Below are 20,198 nucleotides of genomic sequence, written 5' to 3' on the forward strand. Positions count from 1 at the left end.
AGGGCATGGTGCCTGGGAGAGCAGGCGCCGGGCACTTGGCAGTTGCTCAGCAAACGTGGAATGAGCGAATTTGGGTGGTGGTGGAGGAGGTGGGAGACTTCGGCACCACTTCCCTTCTGGAGTTCTGTAGCCACAACTCAAGTGCTTCAGGAACCATTTTATAGCGCTGCCCGGGAAAGGCTTAAATGGCCTCGCTGCCTTTCTTCACAATCTTTCCAATTTGGAGTAGGCAGAGACCCCACCAGGGCTCTGGCAGCCGGCCAAGGCAGCCTCCCGTGCCCTCCACGCCCTGGCCAGCGCCTGCCTGTTGCTGGGCCCACAGGCAGGGTACAGAGTGAGTCAGGAGCAATTTCAGCTGCCCCACAACTGGCTCCCCTGCCCAGAGCAGGCAGTGGGGAGCTCCTAGCAATGCGGGTAGCCAACGGGTTTTCCTGCTCCAAACCTGCAGGAAAGTGGATTTGTCCTCGTGAAACTGATTGTGCAAGCCCCCCTGTGGGCCAGAGAACCACACTGCTCCTCCATGGAGACAGGCGTGCAGTGATTGGACCAGCTCTGCTCACTGCGGGGCTCGGGGGGCGGGCTGTGGTCTTTGGCTTGGCTGCCCAGCTGAGAGGCCCCACTCTGGCCGGGCTTGATGTACCAGGACCAACACTGCTTCAGAGCACTGTATGCCAGAGACCAACGTGAAACCAAAAGGGCCTCATTTGCTGGACAGGTCATGTCCCTCAAGGGCCCAGCCTACCCAAGAGAGCCCTCAGTCCTGCTGCCCTGCCACAGGCAGGGACCAGTTTGCTTTCTCAGAAAGGTATGCAGAAGAACTTGAAAGATTTTCCCTTCAAATTTTATAAAGGGGGTAACAGTTTTCCTAAATAAACAAATACTTCTCAGTCCTCTAACGCGCTAACTTAGAGCCAGTCCTCGAGGACAGCAGCATGCCCTCTGAGCCACCGCCTCTTTGCGGCTTGCTTCTCCAGCAGCCTCCCCGCGCTGGGCTCAGAGTGTGGGCTCACCCGCCCTGCGGGTCCCTCTTCAGGCTCATGCACCCCCTCCCATCTCCTCTGGCCATCTGTCTTGCTGGTCCTTCCTGCTGCTGGGCTGCAGCACCACCTGTGTCTGTGAAACTTTCAGCTCCCACGTGGCTGAGACCCCTCAGGTCCTCCGCAGAGGCAGAAGAGTGCCCTTCCTGCCCCTCGACACCACTGCCACAACGGGGCATCCTGGAAGACCCTGCTAGGGCCTCAAATGGGTTTAAAAGGAAGTTCTTTCCAACCCCTCCCCGTGTGCACCCAGCTCCGTCACCCTAAACCTCATTTATGGTCTCGAACCTGCCTTTCTGGGCTCTGCTCCCACGTGGCCCACACCCACAGCTTCTCCACCCCACGCTGCCTCCACGCTCACAGCCTCTCCCTCTACCCCGGGGCCTGTAAAATGCTGGCTCCAGCCTGCCCCTCCTTGTGGCTGCCACGTCTACCCTCCCACAGCCCAGCTGTCCTGTCACTCCTGGTTCTGCTTCACCACCTGTTGGGTGGGCTGGAGGTGGGGGCCACCGGAGAGTGGAAGGATGTCACAGATCTGTCTTAAAAGAGGAAACAAGAAGACTAAAAACTAACCTGGGGGGGCTGGCCCCCTGGCGTAGCGGTTAAGTGCGCGCACTCCACTGCTGGCGGCCCGGGTTCAGATCCCGGGCGCCCACTGACCCACTGCTTGTCAGGCCATGATGTGGCGGCATCCCACATAAAGTGGAGGAAGATGGGCACGGATGTTAGCTCAGGGCCAGTCTTCCTCACGAAAAATAAAGAAACAAATAAAATAAAAACTCTAAAAAAAAAAAAAAAAACTAATCTGGGAAATGTGTTTTTTAACATTGTAAGTTTGAGAAGATGAGAAAAAGAAGGAACACTCAAATATTAGGCTACACTCCAAGACAAAAAGGGGCTTAATAGGGTTTCTTTCCTTTGCCCAGCGGCCTGGCCCCTGCCCTGCACTGCACTCTCCAGCACCACTGCTTCTTTCAGCGTTCCCATCCCACCCCACAGGGAAACAGGCTTCTTTTTGTGCCCAACTTGTCATGGGTATCCCAGAAACAAAGCTCAGGGCGCCGGCGGGCTGTCAGGAAGCAGTGTGCTCTACTCACAGGAGAAGGCTGCATCTCAGGAGCCAACACGAAGCAGCTACCTGGAAGCCTGGCGCTCTGACCCGCCCTCGTGTTCGGCGCCACCTCGAGCAGCTGCAGCTCCCTGGGGGGCACCGAGCACAAGCCTGGGTTTATTCCTTAATGGTTTTTCAAGTGAAACAAAATTAAGCTGCACCAAAGTCTTCCCAACAAAATCAATTACCCTAATAAGCTCACAAAAGCTAAAATACAGGAATGGATAGTTGGGACACATGTTTAACTCAGAAAATATTAAAACGAAATACTGTAATGATAGCTTATTCTTTAATAAAAATCCAGGGTCTCCAAGAGCATGACCAGCAGCTGTAATGTGCTACAATGCTAGCAGTGATGTACTCAAGAAGGCACAACACACAGAGCCCGTGGTGAAACCAAGCCTAATTAATATATCATACAAATTATCATTTCTGTTTTGATTCATATAAAAATTACAAAATATTCCCTGCTCCAAATTCTTATGTTCTGAAAATAAAATAAAACTCTAGAATGAGGTGGTTTTACAAATGTATTAGATTGGAACATACAGTACAGCTGCTTTCGGGATGCAAATACCCACGGGCTGGCGGGCTCCAGGCCCAGGCGGGGCCGCTGGTCTGCGGGGCAGCACTCTTGGGGAAGCCAGGCCTCGCGAGGAAGGCAGCACCAGGTCTCTCCTTGGAGCCCTCCCGTGTCTCAGAGGCCATCAGCCAGGCCCAGGCTGGCCGCACCTGGTTTTACACTCCAAAACAGGCATGTGCTCCTCAGTACCCCCCAGCTTTCCTTTCTATCGTGGGCAGGCGATACTGTCTCAGGTTAGGCTTAATGTCCTTCTGTGGATCTGTCTGTTAAAGAAAATGACAGACATTCAGTGGCAGCCAGGATGGGGGCGAGCGCAGTGCACTAAGGGAAGCTAGGGAGATGGGCTACCTTCTGGTTTGTGCCGACACACTTCAGGGGCCTCAGCACCGGGACTCTCCCGTTGGCTCTGGGTCCGCATGCTGACTGCAGCGCCGGGCTGGAGTATGAGGACAGTTTGGTCACTCCTGAAAGTTTCAGCCTGGGCAGCTCCATCAGGTAGGCTGGTCCTTGTCTCTTGGGATGGTCCTCCTCTTGCCTCGTGGACTGTTTCTTGAAACAAAACATAGGTCAGTTGAACATCTGATGCTGTCCCCTTTATGGAAATTAGGAAAAACAAAAGAGGCTCTTTTGCCTACTACAATTTCTTGACCGTCAGGTGTGACCATATGGTGACTAGACAACACACACCATGTCCCAGCCACCCAAAAGCGAGGTGGCCACTCACTCGCTAGAGTCCCACAGTGGGAGGCAAAGCCTCCACACATCAGTCATGGGGCTGAGTCTTGCCCCTCGGTGCAGCCACTGCAGCCCCCCTGGCCTGACACTGGGGAGGCCTCTCGGTGACAGTGAGTGCAGCTCGCCAAGGCCAAGGCCACCTCCTGCTCTCACCCCCAGGGAGTCCGTTGGCAAACTACACCTTGAGGCCAAATCTGACCACCACCTGCTTTTGTGTGGCTAGTGAGCTAAGAATGGTTTTTACATTTTTTAATAGTTGAAAAAAACTTCATGGCACATGAAAATTATATTAAATTTAATTTCAGTGTCCACAGTTTTACTGAAACACAGCCCCACCATTGGTTTACGTATTGTTCACGGCACCACCGAGAAAAGAGTGGGCTTGCGACAGACTTTATGTGTTGCAAAGCCTAAATGGTGACAGATAGTGTGGGCCTCGCCCTGACAGCAGGGGGCCTTTGGTGGGTGTCAGCAGGAGTGAGACAGTCAGACACACATCTGACCCAGGGGGAAGGGAGGCTGAGCAGGGACAGCAATTAGGGGGCAAAATGAGGGAGGCTCAGGCCACGGGAGCAGGATGTCCAGAGTTTAGGCCCTGAGCAGCTAAAAGGGAGCTGCCTGCATCCCTGGAGGGAAGGTGTGGGGAGAAAAGCAAGTCTGGGGAGAAGATCAGGAGATTGGCTTCGAACAAGTTTGCCTTTTAAACATCCAAGTAGAGCCATCAACAGGTGGTGGACATAGGTGTATGGGTTTCTGGAAAGCAGCCTGGTTGCAGATATACCTGCATCCAAAGCTCCCAGCACGTGGTGACACGCAAATGTTGGGATGAATGAAAAATGAATGACAGGCGGGTGCAGTATCACAGAGTCGGGGGCCAGCCCAGAACTGTGAAACTGGTGGCACTGAGAAAACGGGGTCCACACAGTATGTGAGAAGAAAGGTGAAGATGTTGCAAAGTGAAGCTATTGTTTCTAAACCAAAAAGTGTGTGAAACAATCTCTGTGACTAGATGGATAGTCATCTGGGGCCTACTCTGCTCAGGGGGGATGGTGGCCGAGTGGAGAGGTCGTGGGCTGCCCAGAGCTTGTAGCTGGCTAGCCAGGTCATCTGCACCAGTGTTTATGGCTTCTCTGTGCCCCCACTAGGGTTGGTCTGAGAGCATAATGAGGTGATGCCTGCGAGGCGCTTTGGCACAGAACCTGGCCCCTGCGCACAGAAGAATCCTACCTCCCTCGTTCAGGCCTGCTCACATGGCATGGTGTCGTCGACCGTTAGCTAGTGGGGCAGAAAGGGCGGGAGCAACCAGAGCCAGGCTCCCTACGTCCTAACACACGGAGACATCATCTGACGTGGTGTCAGGCCTGCTTCCAGCTCACTGATTTCACTCAGTACCTGCTTTCTGCCCTCCTTTGAAATTTGCCAGTTGTTACTGAGTAGTTCCGGTGCCACAGGGTGCTCTGGAAAGAATGCTTTTCTGTGGTTGGCCAGAGCCTGCTTCTCAGTTGCCCTACGGGGAAGGAAGAGAGGAGGGAATGCCTCCACTGAGAACCCACACAGCACAACTGCTTGTGTGCTTTTTCTGTCTCCAAATTTGTCTATTACGTGCATTGTCACTGCCTCTTCTTTTCCACATGAACTATTAGGAGGATTTTTCCTTTTCTGTCTCAGCCTGACAGTCTGTGGGCCAGGAGCAGAGAGGGGTCTGTGAACTGTGGGCATCGCCCTGCCACAGGCTCGTACCCCTACCCAGTGACTCGAGGTTTGGGTCTGATGTCACCTCCATGGTCACATATGCAGGAGTGGACAGAGGTGTGGAATTAGACGCCCTCAGGGCAGGTACCATCCAACTCGCTCTCAAATCTTACAGCGAGGGGCCGGCCCAGTGGTGTAGTGGTTAAGTTTGCACGTTCCGCTTCGGGAGCCCAGGGTTTACGGGTTCAGATCCCAGGTGCAGACCTACGAACCGCTCATCAAGCCATGCTGTGGCGGGGTCCCATATATAAAGTAGAGGAAGATTGGCACAGATGTTAGCTCAGCGACAATCTTCCTCACCAAAAACAAACAAACAAAAACCTTACAGCGAGTTCACCCCATTTACACTGATGCATGCAGGCTCCTCTCCGGGTCTTAACAACTGAAGCCCTGGCATCAGCCACAAAGCAGCCACAAAGCTCCTGTTGTGGAGCTGCTAACAGCCTCCCTTTGGGAGGATATACCAGAAAAGAGCAAGGTGTCGGTTCCCAGAAGCACCAGCACTGTTCAGGATAGAAGGAGCTGTTCCCGGCCACCACGTGCCCCACCATGTGCCCCACGAGTCTCAGTAGCCAGCTTCTCCTGCCACACAGAAATCCACTGCAGAGCCTACCTTTGTTCTTGGAAGTAGGGATGCTGCAGAGCCTGGTGGGCAGTGATTCTCTCATCAGGATCATAGGCTACCATTGCGTGCAGGAGGGAGAGGCATTGTGGGGACAAGTTGGCTGTCAGTAGAGGTATTCCTGATCCCTTTTTAAAAGGAAAATCAAAACTCATAGCTCTCGACCTGTATTAAAAGCCCAATGATAATAAACAATCATGCCATTATTTAGAGCACTTGGCTGGTCCACATTCATGACACTACAGTTGTCCAAACCCATGGAACGTACAACACAAGAGTGGGCCCTCATAGACACTGTGATAATGACATGTCAGTGTAGGTTCATCGATCATAACAGTTGGGCCACTCTGGTTGATGGTGGAGAAGGCTGTGCCTGTGTGGGGCCAGGCAGTACATGGGAAACCTCTGTACTTTCCACTCTGTTTTGCTCTAAACCTAAAACTGCTCAAAAAATAGTCCATTTTTAAAAAAAGAGGAAGAGGTGGTGAAATCTGTTATGCTACAAATGTAAGAAAAATACTTTTCCTCGAAAAGACTAACAACACATTCCCACCTGAGAAGAATGAAATAGTTTAAAAAAAGAGAAAAAGAGGGGCCGGCCCAGTGGCGCAGTGGTTAAGTTTACGCGCTCTGCTTCAGCAGCCCGGGGTTCGCAGGTTCGGATCCTGGGTACGGACCTACACACTGCTCATCAAGCCATGCTGTGGTGGTGTCCCACATATAAAGTGGAGGAAGATGGGCACGGATGTTAGCTCAGGGCCAATCTTTCTCAGCAAAATGAGGAGGATTGGCAACAGATGTTAGCTGGGGGCTAATCTTCCTCACATACACAAAAAAGAAAAAATCCTAAAATAGTTGTCATCTCCTTATCTTCTTAGGGTCTAGGAGCTGCTAGGTGCTGCCCACCTGCCTCAGCCCAGGGGCCCTCCCTCAGAAGCTCCCAACTCCCCGGCCTCAGCTTCATCTCTGCCCAAACCAAGTCCTAATGAGTCCTGGTCTGGGTGTCAGTAGGGTCAGCAATCCTAGGTGATGGCTGCACAAAGTCCTCGCTGCGCAGAGCCTGTGCTTGGAGAACCTTTCTCACCCAGAGGCCTCTAAGTCCTGAGTAATATTCAGGGCACAAAACCTGACTGCCAGGCCCTCAGCAAGACTGTGAGAAGTCTTCTGTGATGCTTGAGGGAGAGCGCCCCTTGGTAGACCCCAGGAGTAACAGCTCTATCTGAGTAGCCACTGTGCTAGTGCCCCAACGAACGTGTAGCCACTTCAGTGGCAGCAGGGACCCAAGTGGACCGCAAGGGAGACAGAGGCGCAGCCCAGCCACACCCTCAGCTCACTCCCACCGCCAGCCCTGGCAGGGAGGCAAGTCCACATGGACTCCTGGGAGCACACCACACTTACTGTTTGAACTTGGTGAGGGTCTTCTCAGCAGGTGTGCCGATGACTTCATGGATTTTTGAGATCTGGTCCAGCTCATTGGCTCCAGGAAAGAGGGGTTGCAGACTGGAAGGGCATGACAAGGGGTGTGGTTAGGACAGGCCATGGCCCTCTTCATCCTGCCTGGTCTCCCTCAGCTGGGTGGCTCACTCACAGGGAAACTCGAGGAAACCATTCTTCCCCCCACAGAGTAATCCTTGAAGCTGATGGATTTCCATTCCCCCTTCTGCTTGGGCCTTTCAGTTTCTACTTCACCAGCAGGCACTAGGTGTCCTTCTAAGAGACAGAGCCACATTCCTCTATCTGTAACACCCTGGGATCTCTGCAGTGAAATGTAAACATTCACACCGAATGCCATCCATAACCTCCATGACAAGTCTCCTGACAGCCCAGGTGAGTTTTGTTGGCAAAAATTCAGGGCGGGGCAGATCAGGTTTTGTCAACAAATGAGTTCTAAAAATGCTCGTTTTTGGAGCTTTTATGAATTTTGGAATTGTAGATAAAAGATTTTAGACCTATATAAATAAATTGAATTCATATTACAAGCCACGAGGAAGAGTTTTAAAATATAGCACTGATGGTAAGACTAGTTTCTATTCAGGAAAATAGCAAAATCTTATGGCTACAAGAGAGAAGAGGAAAAGGTAGGTAAACAGCTCTGACATGGGGGAGGCGGGGACGGCAAAGACAGCAGGGTTTAATGGCGGATTCACAGAGGGCTGCGGCATTCTGATTAGATGCCACCAGCCATCATGTTCTTAACATTTAAGTCTTTTAACACTCTTCTAAATTAATTCAAAGGATTTTAGCACATGAGAAAGGATTGTTTGTTGGCTCTTTTAGCTTCAATGAAATCTCAGCTTTCCAAAAATAAGTCAATTATCAATATGAATGATCTAGCATCAAAACAAAGTGAGTCCTGAAGTGCACATATGTCTGTATTTATGAAGTGGTCAGTTGAGCAGGCAGGAGCAAAAGACCTGGGTCCCTGTGTATGCTGGGCAGTACTGTTCTGATGCCCATCACCCAGACATTAAATTCACCTACCTGTCCTTAATCATCCACTACGAGCAGGAAGGTGCTGCCCCAATCCCTCCTTGGGCTTCTTCAACACAACACTCTACTCACCTCTGAGTGGGACAAGCCCTCCTCCCTTCTTCCTGGTGGGAGGGTGGAGGGTGGAGGCCAAGGAGGAGGGTTAGAATTGGGGCTTTCTAGAGTCCAGCTGTGTCAGAAGGTGACTCATCCTCACACCTATGGCCAGAGTACCCTCCTTGGTATGAGTGTACCTCTCAGTGTAGGCCCTGGGGGACCACCTGCTCACACCTCCCCATGTTAGGCCCCACAAGGTAGGAGTAAGCACATTTCTACTGTGTTTCTGAACTGGGTAATCAATTATTTCACTGATGAAGCCAAATAAAGAGGCCCATCAAGCCAGAGCTGGGGTGTGCCGGTAGGAAAGAAGTAGCTGACAGTGTTCTGTTCTCCATGACAGGCAAACAAGGAAAAGTATTCCACAAAAGTAAAATGAAAGCCTAGTAAATTTTCTGTGAAGTTAAACAGTCAAACACCAGAATGACTGTAAAATCTGTATTGTACTTAGGCCATTTACATAGAGGTCCATTTGTACCAAGGGGAGTTCTCAGACATGAGGCTGGCCTCAGCTCTACCTGGTGATCTCATAGAACACGCAGCCAGCACTCCACAGGTCCATTTTGTAGGTGTAGAACCCATCGGTGAGGAGGCACTCTGGGGCCCGGTACCAGCGGGTAGAGATGTATTCTGTGTACGGCTGTTTGGAATAGACACTCCGGCAGGACCCGAAGTCCCCTAATTTCAGGACATCCTGCTGCAGGGGGCAGAAAAGCAGCGACGAATAACATCATATCAAACAGCTCTTGTAATACGAACTATTTCAAATACTTATTTATGCACTAACAAGAAAATTACTAGCATCTAAACTAGCTTGTAAAATACAAATTACTGGCTTTAAAAACACCTGAAAGTGCCTCTAACAGACGAGGAAGTGGTGTTTGTATTCATGGAGCAGGTTTACAAATATGCTGGCTATGTTCTACAAATATTTCCAGATGTCTATGGGTTTTGGAAATTTTGCATCACAGTGCGAGTCTACAAATGAATTAGACACTGTAGCCATACGCCCTATTACGCCTCATCTCCCGTCATTGTCCAGCTCTGCTGCAGCTTCATTCTCTACTCGGGGGCAGCTCAGGGCTGGCTCACATCACGTGGGCTCTTTGGAACAAGTCAGACAGACCAGGGAAACAGGTTTTGAGATATTTCTTCCATTTTCTTTAACCCTCACATTCACATAATAAAATACAGGCTGTTAATGAATTTGAAGCCTTGAGCACCTACAGGTACAGGATCATTAAACACAGCACATCTCTTAGCGAGATTACCAAGAAACTTCATTCGAATGGCCTTTTACCTCTGTTCCCATTACCTAATACATCACGTCAGGCTTTCAACAAAAATTATAAAGCATGTTAAAAGGCAAGAAAACACAGTTTGAAGAGACAAAGCAAGTATCAGAACCAGACTCAGATACGGCACAGACTGTAGAATTTTAGAATTATCAGATGGGGAATTTAAAATAACTATGATTAATCTGTTAACGGCTCTAATGGAAAAAGTAAACAACATGCAAGTTCAGATGAGAAATGAAAATAGAGAGATGAAAATTCTAACAAAGAATCAAAAGGAAACACTAGAAATAAAAACACTGTAACAGAAATAAAAAATGACTTTCATAGGCTCATCAATAGACTAAACACAGCCAAGGAAAGAATCAACGAGCTGGAAGATACACCACTAGGAACTTCTCAAACTGAAATGCAAAGAAAAAACTATGGCAAAAACAGAACATTAAGAACTGTGGGACAATTTCAAAAGATGTGGTGCACATACTACAACAGGGACAAATCTCAAAATGATGCTGAGTGAAAGAAGCCAGAGCAAAAAAGAGTACATACTATACAATTCCATCTATAGAAAACTCTAGAAAATGCAAACGAATTTATAATGATGTAAAGTCAGTCTTTGCCTGGGGACAAGGGATGGAGAGAGAGGGATTACCAAAGAGCATGAGGAAACTTTTGGGGGGAGATTTGTTTGTTAACCTGATTGTGACGATGGCTTCATGGGTATATACATATGCCAAAATTTGCCAAGCTTTACACTTTATTTTTTTATTTTTTGTGAGATCAGCCCTGTGCTAACATCTGCCAATCCTCTTTTTTTTTTTTTTTTTTTGCTGAGGAAGACTGGCCCTGGGCTAACATCCATGCCCATCTTCCTCCACTTTATATGGGATGCCGCCACAGCATGGCTTGCCAAGTAGTGCGTCAGTGTGCGCCCGGGACCCAAACCAGCGAACCCCAGGCTGCCGCAGCGGAGCGCGCGCACTTAAGCGCCAAGCTTTACACTTTAAATATGTATAAAGTGGCTTTGAAGCGAGACAGACCTGAGCTCAAATCCCACCTCTGCCACTTGCATATATTTAGAATGTTCAGAATGATAATTTGATTGGAGTTTACTTTTGCATATAGTATGAGAAGGGTACCTAAGATTATTTTCTCCCAGATGTACAAGTATGTTGATGGCATTTATTAAATAAATCATTTTTTCCAAATTGGGAGGAAAAAAAAATTATAACAAACATGGTATTCAGCTACCTGGGATTGAAATCGTAGCCAGAGAAAAGTTTTTATATTCTACCTTTGTTCTAATATCGATTTTTCACATAAAAGTTCTTACCTTTATTAGTATATTTTCTGGTTTTACATCTCTGTGAAATATTCCATTTCTGCATTCAATATAAAAGGAAAGACAGAATTAATGGTGTCTCATTCAAATTCTTTTACATTGTATTTTTAATAAATGTTAATACATTTTATTAATTTGAGAGCTGCCAAGTCTCCAAATGCATACCTGTGTATATGATCAAGGGATTTACATAACTGGTACATATAGCGCCTAATTTTTTTTTCTGATAATGGATGTCTTCTCCCTGCACAATCAAGGAAACAGCCAAATATGGTTACCAATGGTACATATCCCCTTTTTTGAAATCAGAAATAGAATCCATTTTTATTTAATGATATATGAAAATCTAACTTCCTCTGTGAAAAATAATCTGAAGTAGCTTCAGGAAATACAGAGTGTACCTAACAAAATATACTATTTAAAATTTTACATACTTGCACGATTCCACAGAGCGCATGCAGTCTGACTGCAGTCAGAACAGTATTGAGTAATAATCACAAGAGTAGCTTGGCCTGCTAAACCTCAACACAAGCCCCAGGGTGGGCCTTCTATGATACTCTCCTTCAAACTGTTGATTATGTCAGGAGTCACTTGTAAATCCAGTGTTTTCCTAGGCTTTCTGTCTAGATGGAGATTTCTATTTTAAAGGGAGATAGATCACAGTTCAACAGAAGTACCTTTTTTTAATCCAAGAAGGCCAACGAGTGCTTTGAATTTCACGGCCCATATTCTCTTCTCTGACAAAAGGAAGCAACCATTTGGCACCTGCTGATGCTGATGCAGCACTCTGCAGCAGTACCCAAGCTCCCTTGGCGCCTGTTCACACACCCTGCCATCTAGACCTTCCTTCCTGAGGCTTCTTACAATGTTCTAACACTGTTAATACACACTCCAGCATCACAGCTATCATTGTTTCAGAAGATGTCACATTTTACTTGATTTTAATCTCAAAAGTGTGTTTTTTTAAGTTATTAAGTTTTAAATCTGCAAAATAACCATTCTCACCTAACAATTCAGAAAACCACTTTCTCCTCCTCCCACATATTCCATTTGACATTTTTGGTCCTAAGTTTGCAATTTCTGTTGACAAATTTATTCTTTTTCTCAAATAACAAAACAAGAATGTTTATGTTAATATTAGAAAGGAATTTAAATTATAAAATGTCTAAGTGCAATGAACTTTTTCCATGCAATACTATAATCTCTATTCTGTTTCACAAAATTCATCATCAGTTTTCCAGTATTTAAATTAAAAGAATTAAAACTAAGACTTTGTCAGCTTTCCCTAACTTGAGGAATTCTGTAATTGTATTACATTACTATCTATATAAAAGTGAAAAGAAAGCAAAATTTCCATTCTCCGTCACATATGCTGCTAGATGAAGCTTCCTGAAGTTCAGCTCTCATCCTGAGATGGGTCTCACTGCCTAGTGAATTAGCTTGGCACTCAAGATCCCCTTCAGGAGATTCCCTCCCACCACAGAGGCTCTCAGGCTCCAGGAGCATCCAAATCCTCTGGGGGCTTGTGAAGGCACAGAATGTTCCCCCTCTCTCACCCCTGGGATATTTCTGGTTCAGCAAGTCTGTGGTGGGGCCCCCAAGTAGCCTTTCTAACAAGTTCCCAGAAGTGGCTGCCAGGCCTGGGTCCTCACTTTGAGAACTGCACCTCACCACATCCCTCCGTTTATCGAACGCTCCAGCCAAATTCACTAGCAGACGCTTCCGCATATGCCCCCAAAGCTCTCCTGCTTCATACTTGTATTTACGCTGTTCTGTTCCTAGAAGGACTCTTCCCAGCCATGTCCACACACCCAAATCTTACTTATAGCATAAGATTGAACTTGAACTCAGGAAAGGTAGAATCTTTTAGGAAAAATCTAATCCATCCAAACTTCATAATCACCTAGGGTTTTTAAAAAAAGTAGATTCCAAAGCCCAAACCCAGCCTTAGTGAATCACAAATCCGGACAGACAGGCCAGGAGTCTGCACTTCTCGGCTGCCTTCAGTCCCCAGTGTAAGAGCCCTTTTTGGGTGCCCGCCCTTTCTTTCTTCCTTGGTCCTCCCACCCATTCGTAGTCCTCGGGGTAAGGACACAGCTCTCTCCCCTCTCCCTCTGTGAGAAGCCCTGCCTGCATGAGGGGGCTACGGTGGAGTGGGGTACCTGCATGAACCATGTGGGACCACTGGTCTGAACAACCAGAGTCCACATCCTTGACAAGGAGAGGGCTGACTATATACTCTCCACAACAGTTTTTCTAAAACAAACTTTCCAGGCCTGAGACTGTATCTGGTTCCCACCAGATTCTTTTCAAACATTTTGCAATAGATAAATATAGTACAGTTAATAAACCACTCATAAGTTCCTCGTCTGTCCCTACTGAATGCGAGCCAACCTCAAACAGTATTTCCCTTGTCTGTTTTAGCTATCCCAACCAAGTTAATTTTTCCAAGTTAATTTTTGCCAAATAGTCTCATTAAGAAGATTCTAAAGAATGTCACATACAGTACTAGTAATGTAAAAAATTTTTAAGTGAACACAGTAATAAACTATGACACTGGTTGTCAGCACTAACTGAAGGAATATGGCTATCACTGTAGCCCACACTGTAACAGAATATCTAACACATTCCCTTCCCACAAGGGACCCCTGTCCCCAGGCCTGTGTCTGACCGTGCCCTGCAGTACCACGCGTGCACACACTTGCTGTTGGTATTTTACAAGGGAGAGCCTTGCATTATGGCACACTGTTCTGAGAGAGGTTAGAGATCTTGACCTGCAGAGGGTAGCAGGTGGGATGTTAGACTCAGTGAGATTGAGCCTGAGCCATCACTGGCACCCCTCTTCCACCAACCATGGCAAAATTCAGAGGCGGGGTCCTCCCAGTTCTGCTCTTTGAAGCTGGCTCATCTTAGGCAAGTGCTGTAACTTTTTTGAAATTTAATTTCCTCACCTCTAAAATGGAGTTGAGCACACAGGACTGGGAAGACCAAATGCAGTAATACAGAGCAAGCATACTACGAACTGTCAAGTAATAATAATAATAATAGTAGTAGTAGTAGTAGTAGTAGGACTCAGTGTTTATTGATGACTATGCAAGCCAGGCGCTGCTCTAAACACTATACATATTATTTTATTTAATCCTCTCAACAACTCTAAGAGTTAGACACTGATTATCCCCACTTTATAGACAAGGACTAAGGCTCAAAGAGCCTAAGCCGGACCTACCATCATTAGATAACACATGGCACTGTGCATACTCTGAGACAACATGTTGTTCTAGAATATGGGAGATTTGTGCTGTGTTGACATAGGCAAACTAGAACCGTGCTTCCCAGAAGCACTAGCATTACAACTAACAGGATGGTGTCACCGGCTTGGAAGAAAAATTCCAATGACAAATATGTTGCATCACTCACACGCTGAATGGCACAGAGACCGACAGTGTAAGGAAAGCAAAGACATTGGCCATCCCACATCAAAATGTTCCACGGAAGTATTAGGAATGCTGTAACAGATTTATTTCACTTCTACTTTCCTTTTTATATATGCACAAAAGCGACATGGGGGGAAACTGTCTAAATAGATCTAAAAGAGCTCTTTTAATAAGGATAGAACTAAAATTACTAAGTGATAAGAAAGCTATGTCTCAGAGCTGAATTGGCAATGTTTTCTTTTTTGTTGGGACGTAAAAAATGGTGCATCGTACAATCAGTGGGTTAGATCTGATGAAATATAAAAATACAACTGAATTAATCTGACAGAGTAATGTTATGCAAAACAGTTATCACGGTGCATGGTAATAAGGCATACCGCCTAAGCTATTCATGGAAATGACCTATAAAGCTACGTTTACAGTCAAACCAAGCTTGTTTTGCTTTTTCCTACTTGGTTCACTCCTCAATATCAAGGATTTATTTCAGGGTGCCTGCCCCACCCACAGCTTCTAAGGTGACAAGGCCAGCCCACTGGGCCTGGAACAGCCCGTGCTCTAGAAGGCAGCCAGTGAGTGGGATTTCTGGGCCTGGCCCATCTGCTGCCAATGGAGGGTCTCAGGATCTCGGTGGCCAAGTCTGCCATGAGAGGAGGAGGGTGACAGGCAGAGGAGCCAAGGGAGGAGACCATGTGGCTCTGAGGTGATCAGTGGCAGCCTTGGCAACCAGAACGTCCCTGGTTCCATTCCCAGGAGGCCTGACTGAGCTTTCAGCAAGAGATCTGTGGTTTTCCAACAAAATCGTTCCTTTGTATGTGAACTAGCTGAACAGCATGTGCTCCTTGCAATGAAAACAGTCTAACTGCGATGCTCAATATTTATGATGATATCTGGATGATATCAATATCATCCAGGCGGACAACTGACACCTGTACCACACAGGGGACAGTGCTGAGCACTCAGAGGACACCAGTGACGGGGCCGACAGGGCCCCGCTGTCAGATGACAGAGCCAACTCTAGGGGACAGAGTCGGACAAACAATAAAGAAGCAGATACACGTCAGGCCTTGTGCATGAGACAAAGAAACAGAAGGGAGATGTACCAGAGAACGGGAACATGAGGTGATGGAGCGACCGCTCCCAGGCGCCGAAGTGGGCACCGGCGAGGGTGAGGGCACAACGAACTAGCCATTCACAAAAGCAAATTAATTTAACTTGAAACAGTTAAAAAAGAGAGCAGAATCAGATACAACGTAGCAAAATAGTACATGCGTCTACAGTTAGGTTATAATCTTAACCAGTTTTTCCTTATAAAACTGCTGGTCTAAGAGGAGATGACAGAAATTAAGAGTAACTGTTTGGAAGCTTTTATGGCAATTCAACATTTCTGGTGACATCCAAGCACATAATCATTTTTCTGGTAATTAATTTTTATTGTATTTTACAAAAGTTCTGGTCCACAACAGATTAGGGGAAAAAATTGGTCTCTACTACAGATAGTTTTAGAAACACTGGTCCAAACACCAATCAAAAGACGTCTCTCCTCTGCTTTAAAAGCCACTGCTGGCTTCCCCCTGAACTTAGAATAACCCGTTCTTACCCTGGCCCTCCCAGCCCCGCTGGCCCTGCCTACCTCATTGCCTACAACTCTCCTCTGTGCACTCCAGCCACACTGGCCTCTTACCTCATGGTGGCCTCAAGGCCTTTGCACTAGCTGTCCCTCTGTCTGGAATACTGTCCCCAGCACTCTCTAACACAGTGGACTGTTTCAGTCACTCATAACACTTACCCCTGTCTGGAACTCTTGATCATTTCTTTACTTGTTTTTACTCTCTCTCTCTCTCCTCATCAGAGTGTGAGCTCCGCATGGGTGGGAACTCTGTCATGTCCCACTGTGTCCCCACCTCAGAAACAGCCCATGGCATGTAACAGGAAGTGAGACAGCTTCTCCTGCACTGTCTAACTCCACCACTCTTCCAGGTAAGCCTCTACTTTCCTAGCCCAGTCTTCTCTGCCTCATCTGACACTTACTGGACAAAGAGAAAATCATTTTCTCTAATGATTTCACGTTTATATAGTTTACAATAGACTATATACTCTTTGAATATCAAAAAATGCATCTTCTATGCTGCTTCTCTACCTTCACTAGACTTTGCACACTGCTGTCCATATAAGTAGACAACTCAATAAATCTTGTGTGATCATTCTCTCATTTAATTCTTATTTCTTAGTATTTAATAGTGCTACTTAATATTGTAATAATCTAAGAGAGTAGTAATTTAAGTCAAATGACTTGTTATTCTAGTAGCAAAAGCTTTAGCGATTGATTCAGTTTTCAGTAAGTCAATATCATCATCAACAAGAGCAATAATTAGTAAGTGCCTATTCATTTGAGGCACCAAGCTAGGGCCAGGAACAGAGATCCAGGGAAGCAACAGAGTGTAATGGCTAACCAGGGTTTCAGAGTCAGACTTGACTGTAAGTTCTGGGTCTGCTATTTATTAATAACTTTGAGTTACTACTTAATCCTTAAAGTCTTAATTTCCTCATTGGTAAAATGGAGATGATGATAACACAGCCAACCACATAGTGCTGTCTAGAGGCAGTATGTGTGGTGGCTAAGAACACACACTCTGGAACCAGGCTGTCTAAACTCAAACCCCAGTTCTACCACTAACTAGGTACATAACCTTGGAAAAGTTATTTATCTGTGCCTTGATTTCTTCATCTTTAAAATGGGGATGATAACAATATCTACCTGCTAGAGCTGTTGTGAGGGTAAAAAGAGTTAATTCTTATAAAGTGTTAAGAACAGTGCCTGGCATGTGATTAGCACTCATGAACTGCTAGCTATTATCATTATCACTGTATTTCATCAATTCTAAGGCAGACCTCCCCACACACACACACATTTTAACAACTCTGATATCAGGATGCATATTCCAATATTTAGTATCTTACAATCACTGTCAGCCATTTTCCCCATGTTTTAACATCTCTGAAACTAGATGCCCCTTACCACGGATAGCATCTTAAATTCAGGGCACTGAGCACAGCCCCTGGCCTATGGAAGACACTCAATATTTAGGTAATGAATGAATGTCCATTGATCTATAATATAACAGTCTGTTTTCTACAATCTCTCTCTGTAGACAGATACTTAAAGAAACGGATTCAACTTCTCCAATAATACAATTCCCCTACTACTGGAAATTAGAAAGATATTTATTTCTAAACAAAGCTTTCTCAAATGTCTAAGCACATAGGAACTTGCCAAAAATTATCCCCTCCTCTTGAGTTTTAAAATATCACAAGAAACAATCAGAATTCTAATATAAGACATATATCTTACACCAAGAGAACTGTTAGTAAATAAAGGAAGTAATTACATAGGTTCATTATAAAGTAAAATGTTGGCTTACTGATAAAAAGATTATTGTAAATGAACTAATCAAGTTTAGTGGTTGATTCTCTTGGTTGTATTTGATACCCTAACCTGATACTGTTAAATATATATACACAGAGAGGATCAAAGCGAAGAATCTACGTCAGACAGTATTTGAAAATGTAATCATAGAGAAACACCTCATTTATCTAGGCTGATGTTTAGTAAGTGAAATTTCCAGATAAACAAGGTTTACTCATGGAACACAAAACTCTTCTCTATTGTAATAATTTTAAACAGGAATCTTAAAAACATTTATTCACTTTCCTAACTTTCCTATCAGTGTTGACTGAAGTGGTATGGTTATGACAATCCATCATGTGGTTGTGCTTTCTCTAAACTACCTTGGGGAATCTGGAGGCTTGTGGCTATCTGCCTAGACTGCTCTCATTTGGCTTTTTATTGTTCTCATGTCTATGTTTTACATTTTCAGTCTCCTCCATTAAGAGACTGTCACCTATCACTTTCTCTTACTGCTGGTGTGCCAGGTTCTAGGAGCTTCTTCTAACTGCTCTATTTTGAATAGGTTTTAGACCAAGAAACCAAATAACTAAGTTTGTTAGAATTGTACTTAAAACAAAATTAAACAGATACCTGAGTGAGGGGTTTACTCATGAATAAATACACAAGGTTTGTAACTTATAAGAAATACTATATATACCCAGATATAAAGCAATCTCCTATTTTCCCAAAAAGATCCAAAAGTTTCACATCAACTTTTATGGATGTAGAAAAACGCGTCTACTTGTTCTATTTATTTTATCAGTAATTTACTAAAATATACATATTTTAAACCACATATATATATTAATTTGATATAATGCTTTTTTCTACTCTCCCACTTCATAAAAACAATTTTCTTTGAACTCTTCACATGCATCTTCAATATCAGTGTCTCCTTCATTGCAAGAATAGCTTCTTGATCTAACAGTTTTCCATAGCACATCATCTTCAGTTTGGCCTAAACCGTTTGAGATAATACAGCAGTTTTTAAATCATCTATAATGCTGAAACTAAAATTCTATTCCAAGCCATACGTAGTCACTCACATAACATTAAGGAGACATTTTTTTTTTTCATTTGTCCAATAGGCATAATGACATCTGTAAAATTAGCACTTCTTGAGCTGCTTTCTCAGTGATATTTACAAGACTCATTTGTCCTGACATCTAATACAACAGTGAGGTCAGATCCCCAGGGATATTTGCTAAATGTGGGCCAACCATCCGCCTCCTTTTCTCTATTTCCCTCAGGTGACCTCTGTAAGCCTCCAAAACCAGCCCTGAATGAGGTTGGCCCAGATGAATGTGCTTTCCTCAACAGTGCTTTGTTGTTCAAAAGAGAGGAAATGAATGAGCACCCTGTAACACAGGAGACTTTGTAAGGATCCAAATATAAGGAGGTTCCCTCTCATCTGAGGAATTATTTGGGGGGAAAGCCCTGCCTTATTTTGAGGCATAGAATAGAATGTCAAGCAACACCAGATCCCGGGAAAAGAGTGACCTTCAGAGGGGAACAGGCCTGGGTGCACAGCTCTCCTACAGGGACCCACAGTGAGGGAGGACTGAGTGGCCCCGCTGTCCTCTGTACCATTCTCTGTGCCATCCTCATCCACACGACCCAGCCAGCCTGAAGGCCTTGTGGCTTTACTTCTCATGTGCAGCTGTGTTCTGAGTAGATGAGATTGCCAGAAAAACAGCTCCCAAGAGAGAACTAGCCCAGTACTGTATATTTATATATAACTATGGTGACTAATTTATATATGCACTCTGGTAACTAATGATTTTGAGAACTAAGACAAAGTATATGTAAGCTACAAGCTTTAAAAGAAGATCTTAGATTAGTTTTCAAATTATTCTACATACCTCGGATTAGCTCATAAATATTCATATCCATAAGTTCACATATTAGTGCAAGAGAACCAGATTTTCTGTCACTGAAGAAGAAAGCAAGTTTTTAAAATGTTTTTTTCTTGTCTTAATCAGAAAATATAATCAAACATTTAATTCATTTGTAAACATTTCTGGTAAACATAAAGCACTCCCACATCAGACAAAGACCAAAGTATAACACTTAAAACAGAAGTTTTGATTTTAAATCAATATTTCAGGTAAAATTTAACTTAAAATAATAGTAAAACCCTACTTTAAGAAAAAATTCTAAAAGCCCCCATTTTTTAAAGACATGTCTTGAAAATATAAAATTAACTATCAGCAAAAAGAAGAAATGAAGTTGGGAGTTGGCTAAGCAAAATAATCA

General features: G+C 45.1%; 1 protein-coding gene across 4 annotated transcripts in view; it reads right to left on the minus strand.

The window, feature by feature from the left end:
• Positions 1-2,415: 2,415 nt before the first annotated feature.
• Positions 2,416-20,198, minus strand: part of MOK (MOK protein kinase) — a 58,753-nt gene continuing 40,970 nt past the window's right edge. For 2 of the 4 annotated variants that reach the window (XM_058567735.1, XM_058567734.1), the window contains 9 exons: positions 19,805-19,875; positions 11,229-11,307; positions 11,055-11,103; positions 8,945-9,123; positions 7,239-7,340; positions 5,832-6,005; positions 4,859-4,973; positions 3,080-3,280; positions 2,416-2,994 (listed from right to left, as the gene is read on the minus strand). In XM_058567735.1, the coding sequence (XP_058423718.1) occupies positions 2,914-2,994; positions 3,080-3,280; positions 4,859-4,973; positions 5,832-6,005; positions 7,239-7,340; positions 8,945-9,123; positions 11,055-11,103; positions 11,229-11,307; positions 19,805-19,875 (1,051 nt within the window). In that variant the 3' untranslated portion in view covers positions 2,416-2,913. The remainder of the gene's footprint in view (positions 2,995-3,079; positions 3,281-4,858; positions 4,974-5,831; positions 6,006-7,238; positions 7,341-8,944; positions 9,124-11,054; positions 11,104-11,228; positions 11,308-19,804; positions 19,876-20,198) is intronic. The other 2 variants (XM_058567738.1, XM_058567736.1) reach the window with 2 other exon arrangements.

This window comes from Diceros bicornis, chromosome 24 (assembly GCF_020826845.1).
Source record: "Diceros bicornis minor isolate mBicDic1 chromosome 24, mDicBic1.mat.cur, whole genome shotgun sequence".
In the NCBI taxonomy this organism is placed as follows: Eukaryota; Metazoa; Chordata; class Mammalia; order Perissodactyla; family Rhinocerotidae; genus Diceros; species Diceros bicornis.